The sequence below is a fragment of the Silene latifolia genome, chromosome 8 (genome assembly GCF_048544455.1).
Source record: "Silene latifolia isolate original U9 population chromosome 8, ASM4854445v1, whole genome shotgun sequence".
NCBI classification, from domain to species: Eukaryota; Viridiplantae; Streptophyta; class Magnoliopsida; order Caryophyllales; family Caryophyllaceae; genus Silene; species Silene latifolia.
Genome location: NC_133533.1, coordinates 106,007,000 through 106,027,380, shown reverse-complemented (window position 1 = coordinate 106,027,380; position 20,381 = coordinate 106,007,000). Strand labels below are relative to the sequence as shown.

General features: G+C 38.6%; 1 protein-coding gene and 1 non-coding gene across 2 annotated transcripts; both read left to right on the top strand.

The window, feature by feature from the left end:
- Positions 1–239: 239 nt before the first annotated feature.
- LOC141597674 (small nucleolar RNA R71) lies at positions 240–346 on the top strand. Its single transcript, XR_012522896.1, has one exon. It is a non-coding gene; the product is annotated as a small nucleolar RNA R71 (small nucleolar RNA).
- A 7,673-nt stretch (positions 347–8,019) lies between these two features.
- On the top strand, positions 8,020–19,387 carry LOC141597199 (WAT1-related protein At4g30420-like). The gene is made up of 7 exons (XM_074417571.1): positions 8,020–8,222; positions 8,296–8,370; positions 8,622–8,738; positions 8,971–9,211; positions 9,981–10,142; positions 18,763–18,914; positions 19,006–19,387. Exons 1-7 carry the CDS (start codon positions 8,044–8,046, stop codon positions 19,208–19,210), a joined length of 1,131 nt encoding a protein of 376 aa, XP_074273672.1. The 5' UTR covers positions 8,020–8,043; the 3' UTR covers positions 19,211–19,387.
- The last annotated feature ends 994 nt before the right edge of the window (positions 19,388–20,381 follow it).

The following is a 20,381-nucleotide window of genomic DNA, read 5'->3' as shown; positions in this document are numbered from 1 at the left end:
GCTCTTCTATCATCTCTTTTACCTCCACATTGTTAGCCGATTCGACCGTTGACTTCCCTTTCCTCTTGTGCCTATCATTGTTCCAATGAAAGGTACGAGAAGCCATTTCTTCAATAAGCTCTTTTGCCGTCTTGTGATCTATCATATCCAATGCTCCCTTCCCCGAGCCGGAATCAAGGTTCATCTTCATTTCATTGTTTAACCCTTCATAGAAATTGTTGATGAGCTCGTCATCCCCAATACCGTGGTGAGGACATAGCCTTTGGAGGCCCTTGTACCTCTCCCATGCTTCATAAAGGGTCTCATCTTCTTGTTGGGTGAAGCCTTGGAGCTCACTCTTGATTCTTGCGGTTCGTTGGGGTGGGAAATACTTGTTTAGGAAAGCCTTAGAGACATCGTCCCAAGTCCGAAGAGAGTCGGGTTCACAACTTTTAAGCCATTCCTTGGCACTTCCCCTCAAGGAGTAAGGGAAAAGCCTAAGGCGTACGGCATCCTCCGTCACTCCATTGGCCTTGAACATGTCACAACTATCCAAGAACTCGTTGAGATGCTCGTTGGGGTTTTCGATGGCTCCCCCTCCGAATTGGTTCCCTTGGACAAGTTGTAGCAAGGTGGCTTTCACATCAAAATTGTTGGCTTGAATGGGTGGCTTGACAATACTCGGATTTACCACCTTTTTCGGAGCCAAGTTATCTCTCATAGGAACCGCGGCCATTGTTACTTCCGTTTCCGGTGTTGCAAAAGGATTTTCGAAAGTTTCAAAGACCCGTGGTTCTTCTCGAAGGTCCTCAATTACTAAATTTTCTTGAGGAATTGGTGTTTCTATAAGCCCTCTTCTACGGAGTGAATTTAGTCTTCTCGCGGTTGCTTCGATCTCGTGGTCAATCGGGCGAATTGGTTGACCTCTTCGAGCTCTCCTAACCATGCAAAAAGTCCTACACACTTAAGAGAGGGATTAGTAACAAAAGACTTAGTCTAAACAAGAACGAAAACAATTAATATCTAGCCGAACTCCCCGGCAACGGCGCCAAAAACTTGATGGTATCAAGCTATACCTCGCAAGTGCACGATTTTATCGTTGTACACTATTAAGGGTCGATCCCACAAGGAGTTGAAAAGATTACCAATTGTTCTAATCCTATCGTTTAGCTAAGTCGACAATAAGGGATGAATTTGTTATGCTAAAGCTACCTAAGAAAAAATGAAAATCAAACTAAACAAGAAAGAGGTAAGTAAATGGACAAGAAGGAAGGATAAGATTGTAAATCAAATGATTAAAAAGCCTAAGACTCGGTTCTTCCCAAACAATTCGTAACTTCACACAATTAAATCTCTAGGCCAATCATAAGGGTAGCTAGGTGAGGAGGTGACGGCTCTAATTCGCCTAAGACCCCCCTCTCGGGTTCGAAATAGGACACTAGCACTACCCACCAACCCCCCTCTCGGGTTCGAAGGTCGGAATCCCTAACTCAATACCTGACTACCCCAAAAACATGCATTTTCCCAAGGTAGTCCAATATTTGCTAAGGTCATTAAGCCCCATCAATTCCCGGGTCATCCCACTCCCTCTCTCGAGGGTCGATTTCAAACGCTAGTTTAGAGGTGTCCTACCCCGGTTCTCCCTTTCGGTCTCAACCAAGGTTAACAATAGGGTCAAATCCCGGGTATCCAAATCACAACCTAACCAACTCTCGTTGGTGGACAAGGGTCATAAATCGACACTACCCAAAATCAACCCATAAACCAAAACAATCCTCCAAACTACCCTCACCAATTTCCCCAAATAATTAGCCTTTATGAGATTCAATTAGTGAAGTTACTCATGTTGGATCAAACCGAGCCCTAGTGAAAGACTACTCACTAATCATGGTCCTAATTGCAAAATAAACAATAAAGATGGAAACTTTGGTCATAAACATGGTGAGAAGATGAATCTTACTACTAAACATGCAACAATCCAACAATAGTTGTAAAGGAAGATAATTTAATCTAATAACAAGGTTGGTTAAACTAAAAGACACAATCTTTAACCCAATCAACTCAAAGATTAAGTCTTTGAGGACAACTATCAAAAGATGAACAAATGAAAGAGAAATAAAGGAAAGATGAACAATGAAAAGATGAACAATGATGAAAACAACAACAACAAACAAACAACAACAACAATTTTAACATAAACAATCAAACAAACATGAAGGAAGAACAAAATGTAAACAAATGAAAATAGGGAGAGAATTAATACCAACTCAATAGCAAAAGAGGAATTTGGATAGAAATAATAAAGAAGGAGAACCTTCAATCTTCTTACAAACCCAAATTCAATTACTAATTAATTGAAGAACTTCTCTAATTAAGGAAAGATTAATAAAGAGATTAACAAAGTTTTAAACTTGAAAAGGGAAATATTCTGGATCTAGGGTTGTGTGTACAAAAGGGTTTAAGAGGGGGTATTTATAGTTTCCACACGGATTAGGATAGAATTTGGAATGGGCTTTTGAAACACGTATTCGCACTCCCGGCTGGTCAACCGGCCGCCGGTCTTCTGGCCGGCTGGGAGATCTCTGGAATTTTGAACAAACTTTGGAAGTCATCAGGTAGGCATGGCCGGTCGACCGGCTGCCGATCCCTGACCGGCTGGGACGCCTTTGACTTTGGACTTGACTTTTAGCCTATGGGGGAACTCCCAGCCGGTTGCCCGGCTGCCGGTCATTTGACCGGCTGGGAGATTCCTGTAACTTCCTTGATTTCTTGTGTTTTTTCAGCTCATGCGTTTTCCCAGCCGGCTAGCCGGCCACCGGGCCACCGGCTGGGGATACTCCTTCCTTGCTTCTTCCTTCACTTCCATGTATATACGTACTCCCAGCCGGCTGGCCGGCTGCCGGCCTACCGGCTGAGGATACTTCTCAGCATCATTTCTTTCATCTTTCATGCGTAGCTTAGTAATCCCGTCTTTCTAGCTTCATTTCGCCCGTTCCCGCCTCAATTTCTGCAAGGGGGCCACAGTGTCATAGTAAAGGGGATCGGGACAAGAAATTAGAGAAAGGAAGTACAAAACCGACTCAAATGGAGTCGGAATGCATGAAAATAGAGGGGAAAAAGGGTGCAAAAGGGTCAAGACTGCCTCATTTCCTCTAAAAGGCATTGAGCATCGATTTAATTTCCTGCCCGATACTACTTGGTCCAACAAGACTGCCTATAGGAGTGATCCTAAGGTCATTCAAGAGCAATCGCAACAAGCGAGAGAGCTTGTACGCAAAAGGAATTCTATGTGAAGCTTCTACACTTGTTCTACCGAATTTCAACAAGAATGGCATTGGCATTGGCATTGGCATTGGGGATGTCCTCTTACAATAATTGAAGCTAAAAGCTAAATTTGGTGAGGAATGGAATGATGCTAAGAAACCAGTTGAAGAAGTGCTCCACATTCATGCTCAAGTCAAGAAAAAAATCGAGAAGTGCAATGAAATTTGTAAGGCAAGGTCTAAGGGTCATAAGCAAGCCAAAAGTTTTAAGTCCGGAGATTTGTATAGATACACTTGAGCAAGGAAATGTTCTCCAAAAAAAGGAAGAATAAGTTCATGACAAGAGATGATGGCCTATTTGAAGTCCTTGAGAAAATTGGGTCCAATGCCTACAAGGTTAATCTTTCCGGAAAGCATGGAGTCCATGGCACATTCAACATTGGTGATTTGAGTCCATATTATGCAGAGGTTGAGGATGATGATGTCGAGGATTTGAGGACAAATCATTTTCAAGAGGGAGAGATTTGAACAAAAATGGCGAGCTCAAACATGTCAAGTGAACCCGGTTTTGGACCTGCTCATAATTTGAGGCCCAAGGCCCCAACAACGGCCTAAGTCATGCAACTACCGGTCAATATGATTACTGGAGAGAGTTTAGAATATTTTTGTCTAAGAAGTTGTGTTCCAAAACTAATCATATAAAAAGTTAGCTTAAGGACACCTCCAAGCTATCAATTGCTGCGGTTTCAAAGGAGCAAGTACAATGTCGCTTTCATCCTCTCTCTTTTGATCAAGCAAGCTCTATGGATTCTTTGGACAGCCATTTGGGTCTTATTATCAGTTCACACGTCCTCAAAGAAGTCCACTCTTTAATTAAATAAGCAAGAGCAAGCAAACAAGGAGGGTTGTCTTATTAGCTCATCTACTTTATGCTTTATTTTTCAGCTTGTGTAAGGCTTGTGGACCGTTTTTCTTGTCCTATTTTGACAGCCATTTGTGGCCCTTGGATGTAATTTGATGGCTAAGATTGCATTGCCTTGGTGATAAGCTCGTATTTATACTATCTATTTAGCTTATTTTATGCATAATAAAGCGGCATTTGGGACGTGGTTTCACATGATTTAAGTCACATTTACCATATTCTCAATGCCGGGTTAGTAATGGAGTTTTGAGTAATGATCGGAAGCAAAGGCATGTCTTGAAGTTTACCGTGGTACAAAACATTTACAAGCAAGAAAGAAGACTAGCTAAGACATGAAGAAGTGAAAGGATGAAGCAATTGAAGATTTGAAGCGTCGTTTGCATAAGGATCGACTTCAAATGAGTATATCTTGAGTTCTAGAGCTCGTATCGATACAAGGCCAAGTAGAGGTGAAAGCTTATGTTCTTAGCTTTCCAACGGTAGGTCACACGCCTCATTTGGCCAAGTAACGAGAGAGATATGGCCTTTGGAAAAAATGTTGTCCAGCAGGGAACTCGCACCGTGCGAAATTCCAGGACCCATATTTCGCACGGTGCGAAATATCTGGGTTTCAGCGTGTTTTATCATGTTTTGATTACGGGCTTGCACCATGTTATGGCCCATTAATCCCTTTCATACCTAGACTATATATAGATGATTGTCTCTAGGTTTTCAAGATCTTTTGTTCACTTTAATTAATCAAGGTTGTAATTTGGGAATATTTTCATCTTTTGAATTGGGTTTTAGATCTAATTATGGAGAACTAATCTCCTATCTTAATCCGACTCAAGGCTTAATCTTTGGTTGTAAGATCCTTTAATCCTTCCTTAATTTTAATTATCATTGTTAATCCTTTTGTGTTTATTGTTTGAATTTTGGAATCCTTGTTTATATTGAGTAATTAAGTGTGATTTCCTTGTTGCTTAATTAATCAAGTTCCTTAATTTATTGTTGTTGGGATTATTAAGTGTGATTTCCTTGTAATCTCATCTTTGCAACACCTTGTTATTATGCTAATGAATGTGATTTCTTCTTGGCTTAATTAGCAAGTAAAGGATTAACTTGTAATTAGGCATTAATTGTGATTTCATTGTGTCTAATTACCCCTATTGAATCTTTTGTGCTCATATCTTCTTGTTAATTTGTCCAATGTATGTGATTTCTACTTGGTAGAATTGATAAGTTGGGTTATTTGATTAAGTGTGATTTCCTTGTCATTCGGCCATTATTAAGGAGATTTAGAAGATTTATCTTCACAATAGGGTGATAATATATAATTGAAGGATTGATTGAGGGGTTTTGTCAACTAAAGTGCCAAACTTTGGGTCGGGTTAAGTCTCTCTTAATATTGATTAATTTCCATCTTTAAACTCTTGATTGATTACTTGCTTTGCACTCTTGTTTGAATTTCCTTGCTTTTGTTACAATTGAAAACTCAACCAAAACAACCCCCCTTTTTATATATTTGTTGTTATTGTTGTCACAATTGTTCTAATTACTCTTTTAATTTCACTATTGCAAAACCCATCTTCTCTTGGGTTCGACCCCTTGCTTGCTATTTTACTAGTTTATAATTAGTGCTAATTAGTGTGTTTAGTGGTATATAAATTGTTAATTTGGCCGTCTTTTAGTACGACATTTTAGGCGTGTCACTTGGTCTATATAAACCAAGCAAATCTAATGAGAACATTCAGATTTGATTGAGATAAAAACACAAGTTTGAAAACCAAGTTTTCTACTTTAATTCTTTGCTTAGTGCTAGAAGATCCTCCATTGCTAAGTGTTTGGAGTTGTGAATCATTTGCTTTGTGCTTGGATTAATTCCTAGGCTTGAGTCTTGGCTTAGTGCTTGATTCAAGTCATATCCTTTTTTACTCAATTTCGAGCATTTGGCAAGGCTGTTCTCGTGTCCTTATTCATCCCAAACTCGAGTCCTTTAAGTTTTAGTCCAGTAGTTTTGTTGATGCACCGTTATAACAAAATACTATTTAACCAAATTAGGGCATCGCACCCAGCAATGTTGTCAGTAGGGGTGGGCATAATCCGGTCCGGACCGGAATCTAGTGGACCGGAACCGGAATTAAAAATTTCGGTCCGGTCTCCGGTCCACCATTTTCCAAGATTCCGGTTTCCGGTCCGGTCCGGGACCGGTATTTTCCGGCCCGGACCGGTTTGGACCGGAATGCCCGGAATTATTGTTATTTGCATTTTTTTTCTTAAAATTGTATTTTTATTCCGGTCCAATGGACCGGAATTTTAGGACCGGAATTTGAAAAGGTGGGTAATTCCGGTCCAACCGGTCCGGTCCGGTCTTGGACCGGAATTTTTCCGGTCCGGTCCGGTCTTGGACCGGAATTTTTCCGGTCCGGAATTTTTGTAATCCGGTCCGGTCCCGGTCCATGAATTTTGTCGATTCTGGTTCTGGTCCACACCGGTTCCGATCCGGTTTTGGACCGGTGCCCGCTCCCAGCAATGTTGTCAGGATTGGGATCCTATTTTGGATCGCAGAGGGGTGGTAAAATCGGATTGCAGGATCGAATCGTAGGATCGTAAGATCCTACAAATAGCTTGGATAAACAAGTTTATGTAAATAATTTGGTATAATTTGTGATGTATAACGTTAAATGTTTATTTAATGACATGAAAGTCTTAACAATCATATCAAATATTACATATACCTTTAATATAGAGTTGTAAGTATAGAAGAACGACCAACTCGCAAATTTGGAACACAAATAAGCATTTTACGATCCTGAACGATCCTACCATCGATCTTGTACGATCTTATCCGATCCTGTACCGATCCTACCACCAAAACAATCCTATGGCAATTTGAAACATTTTCCACTTTTTGGATTATACGATCCTACAATCCAGATCGCGATTTTAACAACAATGTCGCCCGCCATAACTAGTATCATTAAAAATTCTGATGTCGGGTCTTGAACCCATTAAAATTTAATGGTCTATCGAAATAAGTCAACTAATAAGATGGTTGTATAGAAGATGTACCAAAGGGAATTGGATATTCTGTTAATCTAGCTGTGCATACTGCATACATAACGTGCATCATCACACGGGAGAGTTGGTAGATGTAGATCTATAAACTAATCAATTCAACGTGACATTCGATTTATTTCTCAATCAAGACAATAAAAAATAATACATGCATTGTTGTGATAGTATTTTTAATTGTGTATATCACCGTTATTTTGCGACATCTACATAGTTGTTTTATTAATTGTTGTGCCGTAATTTCGACGTTTGAGTGTACCTTTGCAAATCTAAGGTTATCGTGGTTGATATTCATCAAATGTTTAATAGTTACCTATCTATTGTAGATAAGTTGTACCTTTGCAAATCTAATGTACAAGAACCGCAATACTTAGTTTATCAAATCCGACCCCTTTACCCTATACGAACAAACATGTAAGACCAGGTTGAATCAAGCATGGTACACCAAATTTTCAAATATTATAGATTCAAAATTTCAAACAAACCGGGTCAAATATTCATTAATGTGTCTATACTTCTTTGACAATTTTTTAAAAATCTATTTTAACTTCGTAAGGAGTTTAGATTCTGTCTCATATCCGTGTCTCAACTTGTGTCTCATACATTAACTCTCCATTTGACACATAAGTAAAGAAGACGATTCCATACACCTACACCTTATGCTAAAACAACATTTGGTGGTACTTTATAGGAGTTGAAATAGTGAGCCCATTGAATTTAATCATTCTAGATATCAATACATATCATGGACCCATAATATAAATACCGAATTAAAATCTCTCCAACCTTGTGTAATTGTGTTTGTCCATTTTTGGTAGATACGAGATGGGGTGGTTGGAGGATCAATTGCCAGCAATAGCAATGGTATCCATGCAACTTTTATTTGCAGTCATGGCTCTAATGAATAGGGCTGCTCTTTTAGAAGGCATGAGCCCTAGGGTCTTCATTTTTTATAGACAAGCTATTGCTACTTTGGTTATCTCCCCGATCGCCTTTTGCACCAGGTACTTTTAAACGTTTCGTCGTATTATTCCAGAGACCGTCTCATATTAATATAGATGTATGTTTCGGTGGCAGGGGGAAATCTAATAGGCCAGTGTCAAACATGACAACTAAAAGCTTCATTTTGATCTTTATCACCTCCTTCATTGGGTAAGCCTATTTTTGTTATGTCTTATATAATGCATTACATACTCCGTATATAATAACTTCAACTCTAGAATTTTCGGTTTATAGTCGACATATATAATTTAAGGTTAATTTAGTATATTAGCATACATTTACATAAATATGGCCGTAAAACAAAGTTATATCGTAAATAGTTTCTTTTAATCATATAAGTATAGAACTTTAACAGCTAATTTAAGTGATAATAACCCTTGTAAATTTCTAATTGTGAATAGAGTTGTGTTATATCAGAGCATGTACTTCGAAGGGTTATTCTTGGCTTCCTCGTCAATGGCTAGTGCCACTTCGAATCTAATCCCAGCAGTTACCTTCTTGATAGCGGCCCTCTTGAGGTAATCAATTATACAGTGTATTTTTTTTGTTGAAAAAAATAGTAAATCGCTAAGATTGGCTAGAGTGGTATCTAGTGGTAAACATCAGTCCAAGACCAAACTGGACCGGATTGGACCAAGTCGGACCTGACTGAAGGCCGAAAATGAAAATCTGGCGGAATGAAGATGAGACGTTATTATTTACGAAACTATATCTCCACGTTATAATTTGTAATGTTTTTAATAACGTTAGGCTGGAGCAAGTGAACATGAAGGCAATGACTAGTATAGCCAAGATAGTGGGAACAATAATATGCGTAGGAGGAGCGATTTCAATGGCTTTGTTTAAAGGTCCAAAGATACTCAACACACAACTTCCCCTGTCAAACTCCTTAGTGTCGCCGTTGTTTGGGGCCAGTGACATCAATTGGTTGATCGGTTGTCTATGGCTCTTTGCTAGTACATCGTGTTGGTCCTCATGGCTTATTATGCAGGTATAAATTTGTCGGTTTTCACGGGTTTGAATCCCCGTCTCGTGCTCTCCCCTAATTAACGACATTTTCGTTTAGTTTTAGAAAACATCAATTTTTAGGCCCATTCGTAGACCCAGCAAAGCTGACCTGACCCGCACCCGAATAGAGGCCCTGAATCTGACCCAACCCAAATTGACCTGAATGTTTATTATCTAAAATTAGTCGTTACCCCCAAATAACTTGAAAGAAACCCACTCGAAAATGATTCGAAATAACCCGACCCTTCCCAGCCCGAAGTTTTGCAAACCCGAACACAAATTGACCTGACCCTACCAACCCAGCATTTTTTTATGAGCATTACCTCAGCGTCACAATGCATGAAAATAAGATAGCCAGTGAAATCAAAGCCATGTTGGTAAGGTGCCGGTGGTACCTCATGACTTAGACTCATAACGAGTTACATAGAAATCGTTCTGTCGAGTTCTTTTGGACTTAATTTTAGTTCATTTCAGTTGAGTTCGGTTCAATTTATTCTTCACTTCAATTGAGTTAGATTCAGTTCAGGTCCTCTAAATCAAGTTTAGTTCGATTCAGAGATTTTAGTCCTAAAGAATGGGGACTTCACTCGGAAAAATTGAATGAAATCAACAAATAATCACACTACTTACGTAAGACGTTTTACAGAAGAAACAGATTCGTTAACCTAAACCAATTGAGAAATACATGAAGAAATTGGTTGATCTCACATATTAGACCGTCTTATATATGATTGAACATTGATGTGGTTTAGGTACCAGTGACAGCACGCTACCCGGACCATCTCTCTCTTTCAGCATGGACATGTCTCATATCCACGTTTCAGGCTGGTATTATTGCCTTCATCTTAGAAAAGGATCCTAACGCTTGGAATTTCAGCTCTAGTACTCTTCAACTCGGTTGTTGCTTCTTTTCGGTATGATTTCATAACTAGAGTATCATTTGTACTGAAGAGTTAAGAACGATAAACACCTAAGAGGGGGAGGGGGTGAATTAGGTGTACCTTTTAAAAATTTTCTCCTTTACTTGGTTAATGACTAACACAAGTAAGATCTATTAATACGAGTTTGAGAAACTTAATGGATTGTAAGTTCACAAACGATGCAAGCAGTCTATGCAACAAGATGAGAGATTGCACAAAGACCGAGAGCGAGATTAACGTGTAAAAGAAGAATGATAAGAGAATGTGAAAGTAAATAAACAAACAAGACGATGTTTAAAAAATTGGTTCAGCTCCTACTCCGGAGCCTACGTCCAACCGTTATTTTATTGCTTGTTTAGAAATTTACTCAAACTTAACTAAACCATTACAATGAAAACAACTTGCCAACCTACTCCGGTTGCAATTGCTTAAAGCTACTCCGCTTCAAGACTTTCTCTTGCTCAAAGCTACTCCGCTTCAAGACTTAAGGTTCTATCTCAACGGTTTCATCGAGTCGAATCTCGGTGGTTCACTTAAGAACATGGAGATTACAATTAAGACCTAAACACGAGAATCATTGAACATATTCGTTTATGCTGTGATTAAGCGTTTAACCGATACTTGGAGATTTTGACTTTGAAAAACAATTGAAGACTTTTGAAAAACAGAAAACGGTTTTGCAAATGATTGAAGAACAAAGCTTTTAATGCTTAAAAGATTTGCAAAGTGTTTACAATGAATGCTCTTTCAAAGTCTTGCAATAAATGAAAAATGAAGTGGCTATTTATAGAGAAAGGTAGTGTGTAAGAGAAGGATCTTAACACTACTTTAATCTAATATTCACAAGTTTGTAACATGCATTTTCATTTAAAAAAAATATAAAAGAACAATCAGGTTTGAGAGGCTCAAGGGGCTGCGTTTTTCCAAAGAGAAGGAGTGTTTCCCATAAAATATGGGAACTCACAATTTTGCCACAAATGGAAAAAGCATAAGACCCATTTTTAGCATGAAAGGCAACTTGCACAAATGGGATTGGCATCTTTTAAATTATTGTGGAAGCATATTCTTTTGTTCTTTTTGTTCTTCAGTTTTGAAATAATGTTCCTCTTGAACATATAAAAGCTTTTTAAAGAATTTCAAACACTTGTAAATTTTCCCGAAAATTCTCCATTCGTTAGTACCAGAAACCATGGTGCAACAGTCACAGGAACTGTTGCACGGTTTTGCCGTAACTTATGCGTAAAAGGAATATGTTGAACTACCTCGTTTACAACATTTGTTCTAGGCAATGGGCATGCTTGACTTGTCCTTCATCTTGATCATCTTTGAACTTCTTTGATCTATCATTGGGTGCTTCAATTTGCTAAGCATTAAACTAAGAGGCAAATGATTAAATCATAATGAAACTTGGCATCATCAACCAAGTGTGTTCTAACAAATTCGCCCTTTGATGATGGCAAGTTTTAAATATGTGTGAAGTTCCCTCTAAGCCCATGGTGAGTCGGTCTTTGAACCAAATAATAAGAACATCAATTAAACATGATTAAGGTGAATGTGGGTCAATATGCTTGGCCTAAGTAGAACATCTAATCATCATAGCTAAGACAAATTCACGGTGAACGTTAGCCGAAGAGTTGTTAGTTAACACATAAACACATAATTTAACTACTTCCCCCTCTTGACATCATCAAGAGAAGGACATAAACATGTTCAAGTAGTACATAATTAAACCAAAGACAAATGTTCAAAATAAGAGAAAAGAAACAGCCCATAGTTTGCATAAGAGTTAAAAACAAAGAGCCAAAAGGATAGGAGGGCAAGGGTAGGTACGGATGCCTCATTCATCATCGGACACATGACCACCAAGAGCTTGCACACGCTCAATGAGATCTTCATTCAAGGTTTTGAGCTCAGCCACATCTTCCTTAAGGGTCTCATTGTCCACAACCAATTTGGACACCATCTTCATAAGCTTGTCCAACTTACCGAGAACAACACCCATTTCAACAGTTGAGCCAACTGTTGCACCAGTCTTACCTCTACCCAAGAACTTGCGGGTCAACTTCCCATTGTTGATAGCCAATGTCATTTGAGAAAGCAAACCCATGGTCATGTCATCACTGAGTTTTTCGATACCGGGGCTACCTTTCATGACAATCTTTCGTTTCATGAAGACAATGGACAACCACATACCGTATGGAATCACGATTTTCTTATCAAATTTCCCCTTTTGGAGTTCGGGGGCAATCTCATTGATACGGTGGAATATTAGGTGGGGAAGGTTGATGGGACGGCGTTTGTGAATGTGGTGAATGAGGAGCATCTCGAGGAGAGAGCAGCGTCCCCTACTGTTATTGCTTGGTAAGATGGCTCGGTGAACAAGATTAAAGGTGAAACGGTGGGGGGCTTGATGTTCATGGGCATATATGTTGGTGGTGCCATTTTCATTGTCGGGTCGAATGGTTCTCATAACCTCACTAGCCATAGCTTCATCAATATCACCCCAAGTGGTCTTAGGAAAAAGTGGTAAGGCCCACGGCTTCAACCTCAAGGTAAGAGGCAAGTTGGTCAATGGTCAAGACAAAGGGTTTTTGATTGATAAAGGCCGAGAGAGTTCCTGATGCAACATCAACCTTGACTGTTGCATAGAACTGAATTAACTCCGACAAGTAAACCGGAGAGTATTTGTCGAGGAGATTAAACCAGCCCTGACCAAAAATAGCAGCTTTGAAGAATGCAAAAGCCGGGGAAGAATCATACCATGTTTTCTTGTAACGTCTCCTACTGTGGAAGCAACATGCAAGCATGCCGTGACATAGCTTGAGAGTGTCATCCGGAAGGTCGAGAGAGTTGAGATGAGCAAGAACCTCGTTTTTGAATGCCTCATCGTGAGTGGTGACCATCAACTCCGTGCATGTATTGAGAGGAATTTTATCCTCAATAACATCATCATCTTCCTTTGGAAGGACCACCTCCTTCTTCCGTGGGTACCTCGGCTTTTTAGCCGTTTGCGGCTTTGATTCCTTCTTTCTTTTGAGACCGGCCTTGGATTTTGGAGAGATGATCTGGTTTTGATTCCAGAGGTAAGGTCACTGGTTAAATTTGATAAAGGATGGGAACCTTGATTCTTCCATTTCTTTGGAACAAGGGTGTTAGAAGCCTCATTTGTTTCGTTTGGTTCTGATGCAACAGTGTCAGTGACTGTTGCATGGGGGATATTGTGTGAGGGTGTTTGTGGATTGGTTTCAATTTGGTTAGTGGTTGGTTCACTGCACTCCTCATTCCCCCTGGATGAGCTGGCTCCATTTTGAGATGAGGAAGGGTTAGTTCCCCCTGAATTTTGGCCAGTCTCCTCAAGCAACAGTGGCTCCAACTGTTGCTCAGCTTCTTCCACGACTTGATCCATGTCATGACGTATCATTACAATTTCGAAGTCATCGTCTTCCTCATCATCTTCATCATTAACCTGAGTATTTGAAACAAAGAGACTAGATTCGTCAAATATTACATGAACGCTTTTTTCCATTTTCATGGTTCTCTTGTTATAAACTTTGTAAGCTTTACTATGATCGGAATAACCAACAAAAACACCTTCATCACTACGAGCATCAAATTTGCCTAGGTTGTCTTTTCCATTATTATGTACAAAGCATTTACTACCAAAGCACTTTAGATGGGAGATGTTAGGTTTTCTTCCTCGTAGTAATTCATAAGGGGTTTTGTTAATGATTTTTCTAATCATGACTCGATTATAGATATAACAAGATGTGTTAACGGCCTTGGCCCAAAAGTTTCTTGGCACTTTAGAGCTAATGAGCATGGTCCTAGCCATATTTTCAAGAGTTCGATTCATTCGTTCCACAACCCCATTTTGTTGAGGGGTTCTTGCGGCCGAAAAATTGTGGCTAATACCGTACTCATTGCAATAAGACTCAAATGATAAATTCTCAAATTCGGTTCCATGGTCGGATCTCAAGGAGACAAGTTTATAACCAAATTTGTTTTGGACCTTTTTAACCCAAATTAAGAATTCATCAAAAGTTTGATCTTTAGAACTTAAGAAAAGAAGCCAAACAAATCTTGTAAAATCATCAACAATGACACAAATATAGCGACTTCCACCTTTACTAACAATACGCATTGGTCCACATAAGTCTATGTGAATAAGTTCAAGAGGTAAAGAAGTGCTAACAATCTTTTTGGATTTAAAGGAGCATTTTACTTGTTTACCTTTAACACAATCGTCACAAAGTGATTTGAATTCAAATTTGATGTTAGGAATGCCATCAACTAAATCAAGCCTCTTAAGGGTGTTAAGTGTTTTAGCATTTACATGACCAAGTCGTTTATGCCAAAGCCAAGGGTCATTCTTTTGGACACTCATGCATGATAGTGTTTGACTTGACAATGAGTATAAGCTAGTCATGTAAACATCTTTGACACGTTTACCTTCAAGAATGAGTTCTTTAGTTTTTCCATCAATTATTCTACATTCACTAGCAAGAAATTCAACGATGTTACCTCGATCACACAATTGTGATATGCTTAGAAGATTGTGTTTCAAACCTTTGACAAGCAACACTTTGTCGATACATAGTGACTTTGACTTACCAACTTTTCCAATACCAATGATTTCACCTCGTTTGTTGTCACCGAAAGTCACCATGCCACCATCGTAGGCTTCTAGCGAAAGGAATTGGTTTTCATCTCCCGTCATGTGACGAGAGCATCCACTGTCTAAGTACCAATTGCTGCTGCCTTTCGCTAATGCCTATAAGAATTCAAACGTTTAGTTTAGGAACCCAAACAAGTTTGGGCTCCTTCTTGACAACAACCTTTTTGACTTCTTTCTTTTTAATCCAAACATGTTTAGCCACTTTGGTACTTCTTTCTTGGTCAAGGACTCTCTTTTCACAACCATTAAATTCATGACCAGTTTTACAACAGTAATTGCAAATAATGTACTCAGGAAGGCCAGCATACTTTCTTCTTCGAAAATCAGTTACGCTTGGGTCTTGGTTTCGAGTGCAACAGTGCGTAGAACTGTTGCATTTGAAACCAAGTCCGGCATTTTTTGCACGGTTTTCATATTCTTGAGATTGTTTTAGAAGGAACTCCAAGACATTCTGACTTCCTTCCCATTTCAAATAGAACATCTTAGCCTCATCTAGCTCTTTGGTTAGTTTTTCGATTTTAGCAAGATGGTTAAGATTTAGTTGACCTACTTTGTCGAACGCATGTTTAGCATGTCTCACCTCATCACTAAGCAATAAGCCAATTTGCTCAAGTTGCTTGTTATCTCTTTTGCACAAGGTAAGGTCAGCTAACAGAGAGTTACGTTCTTTAGTTAGTGAAGACACATGTTTTGTGAGAGTCTCAATTTCCTTCATAGACTCAGATGCAACAGTTGCATCATCTGTTGCATGGATTTGTTCAACCTTCTTCAGATTTTCAATTTGAACGAGAAGATCCTCATTTGAATTTTGCACTCGATCTAATGCACTTTTAACATGACTTGACTCATCATTTAGCATTTCAGCAATTTTGACAAGTTCTTCTTTTTTATTTTGACATGTTGCAAGATCAATCAAAAGTTGGTCACGTTCTTTGGTTAGTGAGGACACAGTTTTGTGAAACGACTCTTCTCCCTTGTTGGACGCAGATGCAACATTGCATTGATCTGTTGCATGTATTTCATCAATAACTCTTTTAGCAAGAAACAGATTCTGTTTTCGGAGCCTTTTAATCTCCTTTTCAAGACTCGATGATGAACTAGGTTGATCTACCTCATTTAGACATTCTTTTAGACCAACATTTTTTTCGGCTATGTCTTCAATTTCAGTTTGCATAGCCTCTAATTTATTACTTTGGACACGACATTTATCAATGAATTGGTCTAGGAGATGACAAATTTTGTCTTTAGAGAAAGATCGAACCTTTTTCTTGAGCTTATTTACCTCAATGTCATAATCTGAATCTGAGTCCACGGAGTGAGCCATAAGACATTTGACACTTTCTTTCTTTGTTGACTTTGGAACATCATTGCTTGACTGAGACGAGATGCTAAGTTTGGCATCCAATTCTTCCTCAAGGACATCGTCCTCATCAGAATCAGACATTCCCCAAATGGCAGTCATTACTTTGCTTTTGTATTCTCTTTTAGCAAACTCACGCTTTTCTTTAGACTTAATGTCATTCCACTTTGGACATTCTTTGATTTTGTGACCTTTGTCACCACATTTGAAGCAACCAACAGTGGAAGTAGACTTTCTTTTGGGAAAGCGTCGTTTGCTAGTATAGTTATTAGACCTTTGTGAGTTTCGACCATTAATCATGCCAACAATGTTTTTAGTGAACATTGCAAACTCGTCATCTTCATCCTCCTCATCACTTGAGAGAGCATAAAGAGCAAGTCCTTTCCCTTTAGAGCTTTCACCGGAACGCTTCATGAGAGTTAACTCATGAGCCATGAGTGAGCCCATAAGTTCATCAAGGGATAGCAACGAAAGGTCTTTAGCTTCCTCAATAGCCGTAACCTTCGGTTGCCACTTTTCAGATAGGCTACGAAGGATTTTACGTACTAAATCCTCGGATTCAAAGTTTCTACCTAGACTCTTGAGGTCATTAACAATACTAGAGAAAGGAGAAGACAAACTATTAATTGACTCATCTTTTCCCATGTTGAACATCTCATATTGTTGCATGAGAAGATCAACACGGTACTTTTTGACTTGAGACGTTCCCTCATAAGCAAGATTTAGGGTGTCCCAAATTGCCTTTGCCGAGTCACATCCGGATATCCGGTTGATCTCTTGTTCACCGATGCCATATTGAAGAATGGACATGGCTTTAGAGTTTTTCTCGACTTTTCTATAATCGGCCTCAACATACTTGTCCTCACTTTTGATAGACTTAGTGCCATCGGCATTAGTCACCTCAATCTTGAGGGGACCATTTTGAATGATCAACCAACATTCATAGTCCGTACTTTTAACATAGTACTCCATGCGATATTTCCACCAGGCATAGTTTTCACCCTTGAAGATGGGATACTTAGTGTGTTTTGAATCGTCCATAACTATGGGATCAACTCTTTGGTTTTAACCAATATCAAGAGCACGAGGCTCTGATACCAATTGAAGAGTTAAGAATGATAAACACCTAAGAGGGGGAGGGGGTGAATTAGGTGTACCTTTTAAAAATTTTCTCCTTTACTTGGTTAATGACTAACACAAGTAAGATCTATTAATACGAGTTTGAGAAACTTAATGGATTGTAAGTTCACAAACGGTACAAGCAGTCTATGCAATAAAGATGAGAGACTGTTGCACAGCACTGAGAGCGAGATTAACGTGTAAAAGAAGAATGATAAGAGAATGTGAAAGTAAATAAACAAACAAGACGATGTTTAAAAAATTGGTTCAGCTCCTACTCCGGAGCCTACGTCCAACCGTTATTTTATTGCTTGTTTAGAAATTTACTCAAACTTAACTAAACCATTACAATGAAAACAACTCGCCAACCTACTCCGGTTGCAATTGCTTAAAGCTACTCCGCTTCAAGACTTTCTCTTGCTCAAAGCTACTCCGCTTCAAGACTTAAGGTTCTATCTCAACGGTTTTCATCGAGTCGAATCTCGGTGGTTCACTTAAGAACATGGAGATTACAATTAAGACCTAAACACGAGAATCATTGAACATATTCGTTTATGCAACACTTGATTAAGCGAACGATACTTGGAGATTTTACTGACTTTGAAAAACAATTGAAGACTTTTGAAAAACAGAAAACGGTTTTGCAAATGATTGAAGAACAAAGCTTTTAATGCTTAAAAGATTTGCAAAGTGTTTACAATGAATGCTCTTTCAAAGTCTTGCAATAAATGAAAAATGAAGTGGCTATTTATAGAGAAAGGTAGTGTGTAAGAGAAGGATCTTAACACTACTTTAATCTAATATCCACAAGTTTGTGGCATGCATTTTCATTTAAAAAAATATAAAAGAACAATCAGGTTTGAGAGGCTCAAGGGGCTGCGTTTTTCCAAAGAGAAGGAGTGTTTCCCATAAAATATGGGAACTCACAATTTTGCCACAAATGGAAAAAGCATAAGACCCATTTTTAGCATGAAAGGCAACTTGCACAAATGGGATTGACATCTTTTAAATTATTGTGCAAGCATATTCTTTTGTTCTTTTTGTTCTTCAGTTTTGAAATAATGTTCCTCTTGAACATATAAAAGCTTTTTAAAGAATTTCAAACACTTGTAAATTTTCCCGAAAATTCTCCATTCGTTAGTACCAGAAACCATGGTGCAACAGTCACAGGAACTGTTGCACGGTTTTGCCGTAACTTATGCGTAAAAGGAATATGTTGAACTACCTCGTTTACAACATTTGTTCTAGGCAATGGGCATGCTTGACTTGTCCTTCATCTTGATCATCTTTGAACTTCTTTGATCTATCATTGGGTGCTTCAATTTGCTAAGCATTAAACTAAGAGGCAAACGATTAAATCATAATGAAACTTGGCATCATCAACCAAGTGTGTTCTAACATGTACATTCAGATAAATTAACATACGACACAAACCATTATGTTACGTACCTATATTGTAGGGTGTATTTGGATCAGCGGTTCAATTCTTTGTACAATCATGGTGCGTTACTCAAAGAGGTCCATTTTACTCTGCCATGTTTAGTCCTCTCTGCACTGTTATAACGACAGTACTTGCATTCATCTTTCTTCAGGAGAAACTTCATGTTGGCAGGCAAGTTATAATAACACCCTTTTTTTCTGTAACTTAACACTATCGTCTATCGCAGAACAATGTTAGTGATAATGTTATTTGTTGCCTTCAGTTTGTTAGGAGCGATAGCTGTAATGAGCGGCTTATATGTGGTACTATGGGGTAAATCCGAAGAACTAAAGGCATCAAAACTTGATCCAGCCAGAGAAAATAACCCAAATACAACAGCTGAAGAGAATATTAGTGATAAGATCGATCTAGAGAAGCCGCTACTAAAAGAGGAGTGTAACAGCAACCTGGCAAATTTCAGGTTGTAGAGATGTTACAGATTCGTAATGGAGTACATGTAACAAAAGTTTCAATTTTTGAACATACATGTTACAAACTGTTTGTCGACTTAACCGTACCCAATTTGTCCCAAATTAGAAGGCTATCTTTATCCTCATACTTGATACACACAAAACACTATTCATAGGTGTTTAAATGGCTCTTGGATTTTCAAGTCGCAATCTAAGGCTTACAAAAAAAAAGTTTACCTACTTTATCGCTAGTATATTCTTGAGTCTCTCTAAGTCCGAGCTTCATACTCATGTTAAGACTTTGTGTTAAAATCAGTCTAATCTACTAATACAACCTGTTTGTCGAGTCTAATCATGGTAATCTCGGGTTGGTTTAGTTTACTTGAAATGAGACAAGAGGTTATATCAATGTTTAGTCCAAACTCAGGTTAGCTCTGGATAGGTTTCACTTACCAAGTCCAAGCATGATGCATGGACCGCTCTAGTTTATATACGGAAGCTCCAAAGTTTAACCATAGACCTATAGAAGCTACAATGCAATCAATCTCTTGGTAGACGATCTCAGATTAATACGAACTGAAAATATGAAATCAGTCCTTCATTAAAATCCCCAATTGCCCACTGTATGCACCCATTATCCCAAAAACCCAAAAAATTGAAATCAAGAAATATTGACCTCATAGAATGGGTTATTCATATGAACTATGATACCGTTTCACATATAAACTAGAGAAATACTTCCTCCGTTTCATAGAATAGTTTATGTTGAGTTTATGGATTCAAGTACCTAAGAGGGGGAGGGGGTGAATTAGGTACTCTTTTAAAAATTTTAACTTCAACTTTATTGGATTAAAGTAAGTTAAGTGAACAAAAGAGATTAGAGGATACTTTTAATAATATTGAAAGATTGAACAAGTATCACGATGAATGTTTGCTGAAGTGTGAAAGCAACAATCGTTCTGACTGTATCTATTTGTCTTAGTTTGTGGAATATTACTGCAGACCAAATGCGACAGTATGATGAACTGTTACTTCTAAGGTAAAGCAAAACAAAACAAACAAACAAAGTAAAAAGCAGCGGAAATAAAGTAAACACTTGAACACGAGATTTTTGAATTGGTTCGGCAAGAAACTCAAGTGCCTACGTCCAATCTACCTTTTTATTACTTTCCTTTAGTGATCTACTCCG

Coding starts and splice junctions, on each gene's coding strand:
- LOC141597199 (XM_074417571.1), top strand. CDS start 8,044: ATGGGGTGGTTGGAGGATCAATTGCCAGCAATAGCAATGGTATCCATG. Junction 9,212..9,980: donor CCTCATGGCTTATTATGCAG/GTATAAATTTGT, acceptor GATGTGGTTTAG/GTACCAGTGACAGCACGCTA. Junction 10,143..18,762: donor TCGGTTGTTGCTTCTTTTCG/GTATGATTTCAT, acceptor CCTATATTGTAG/GGTGTATTTGGATCAGCGGT.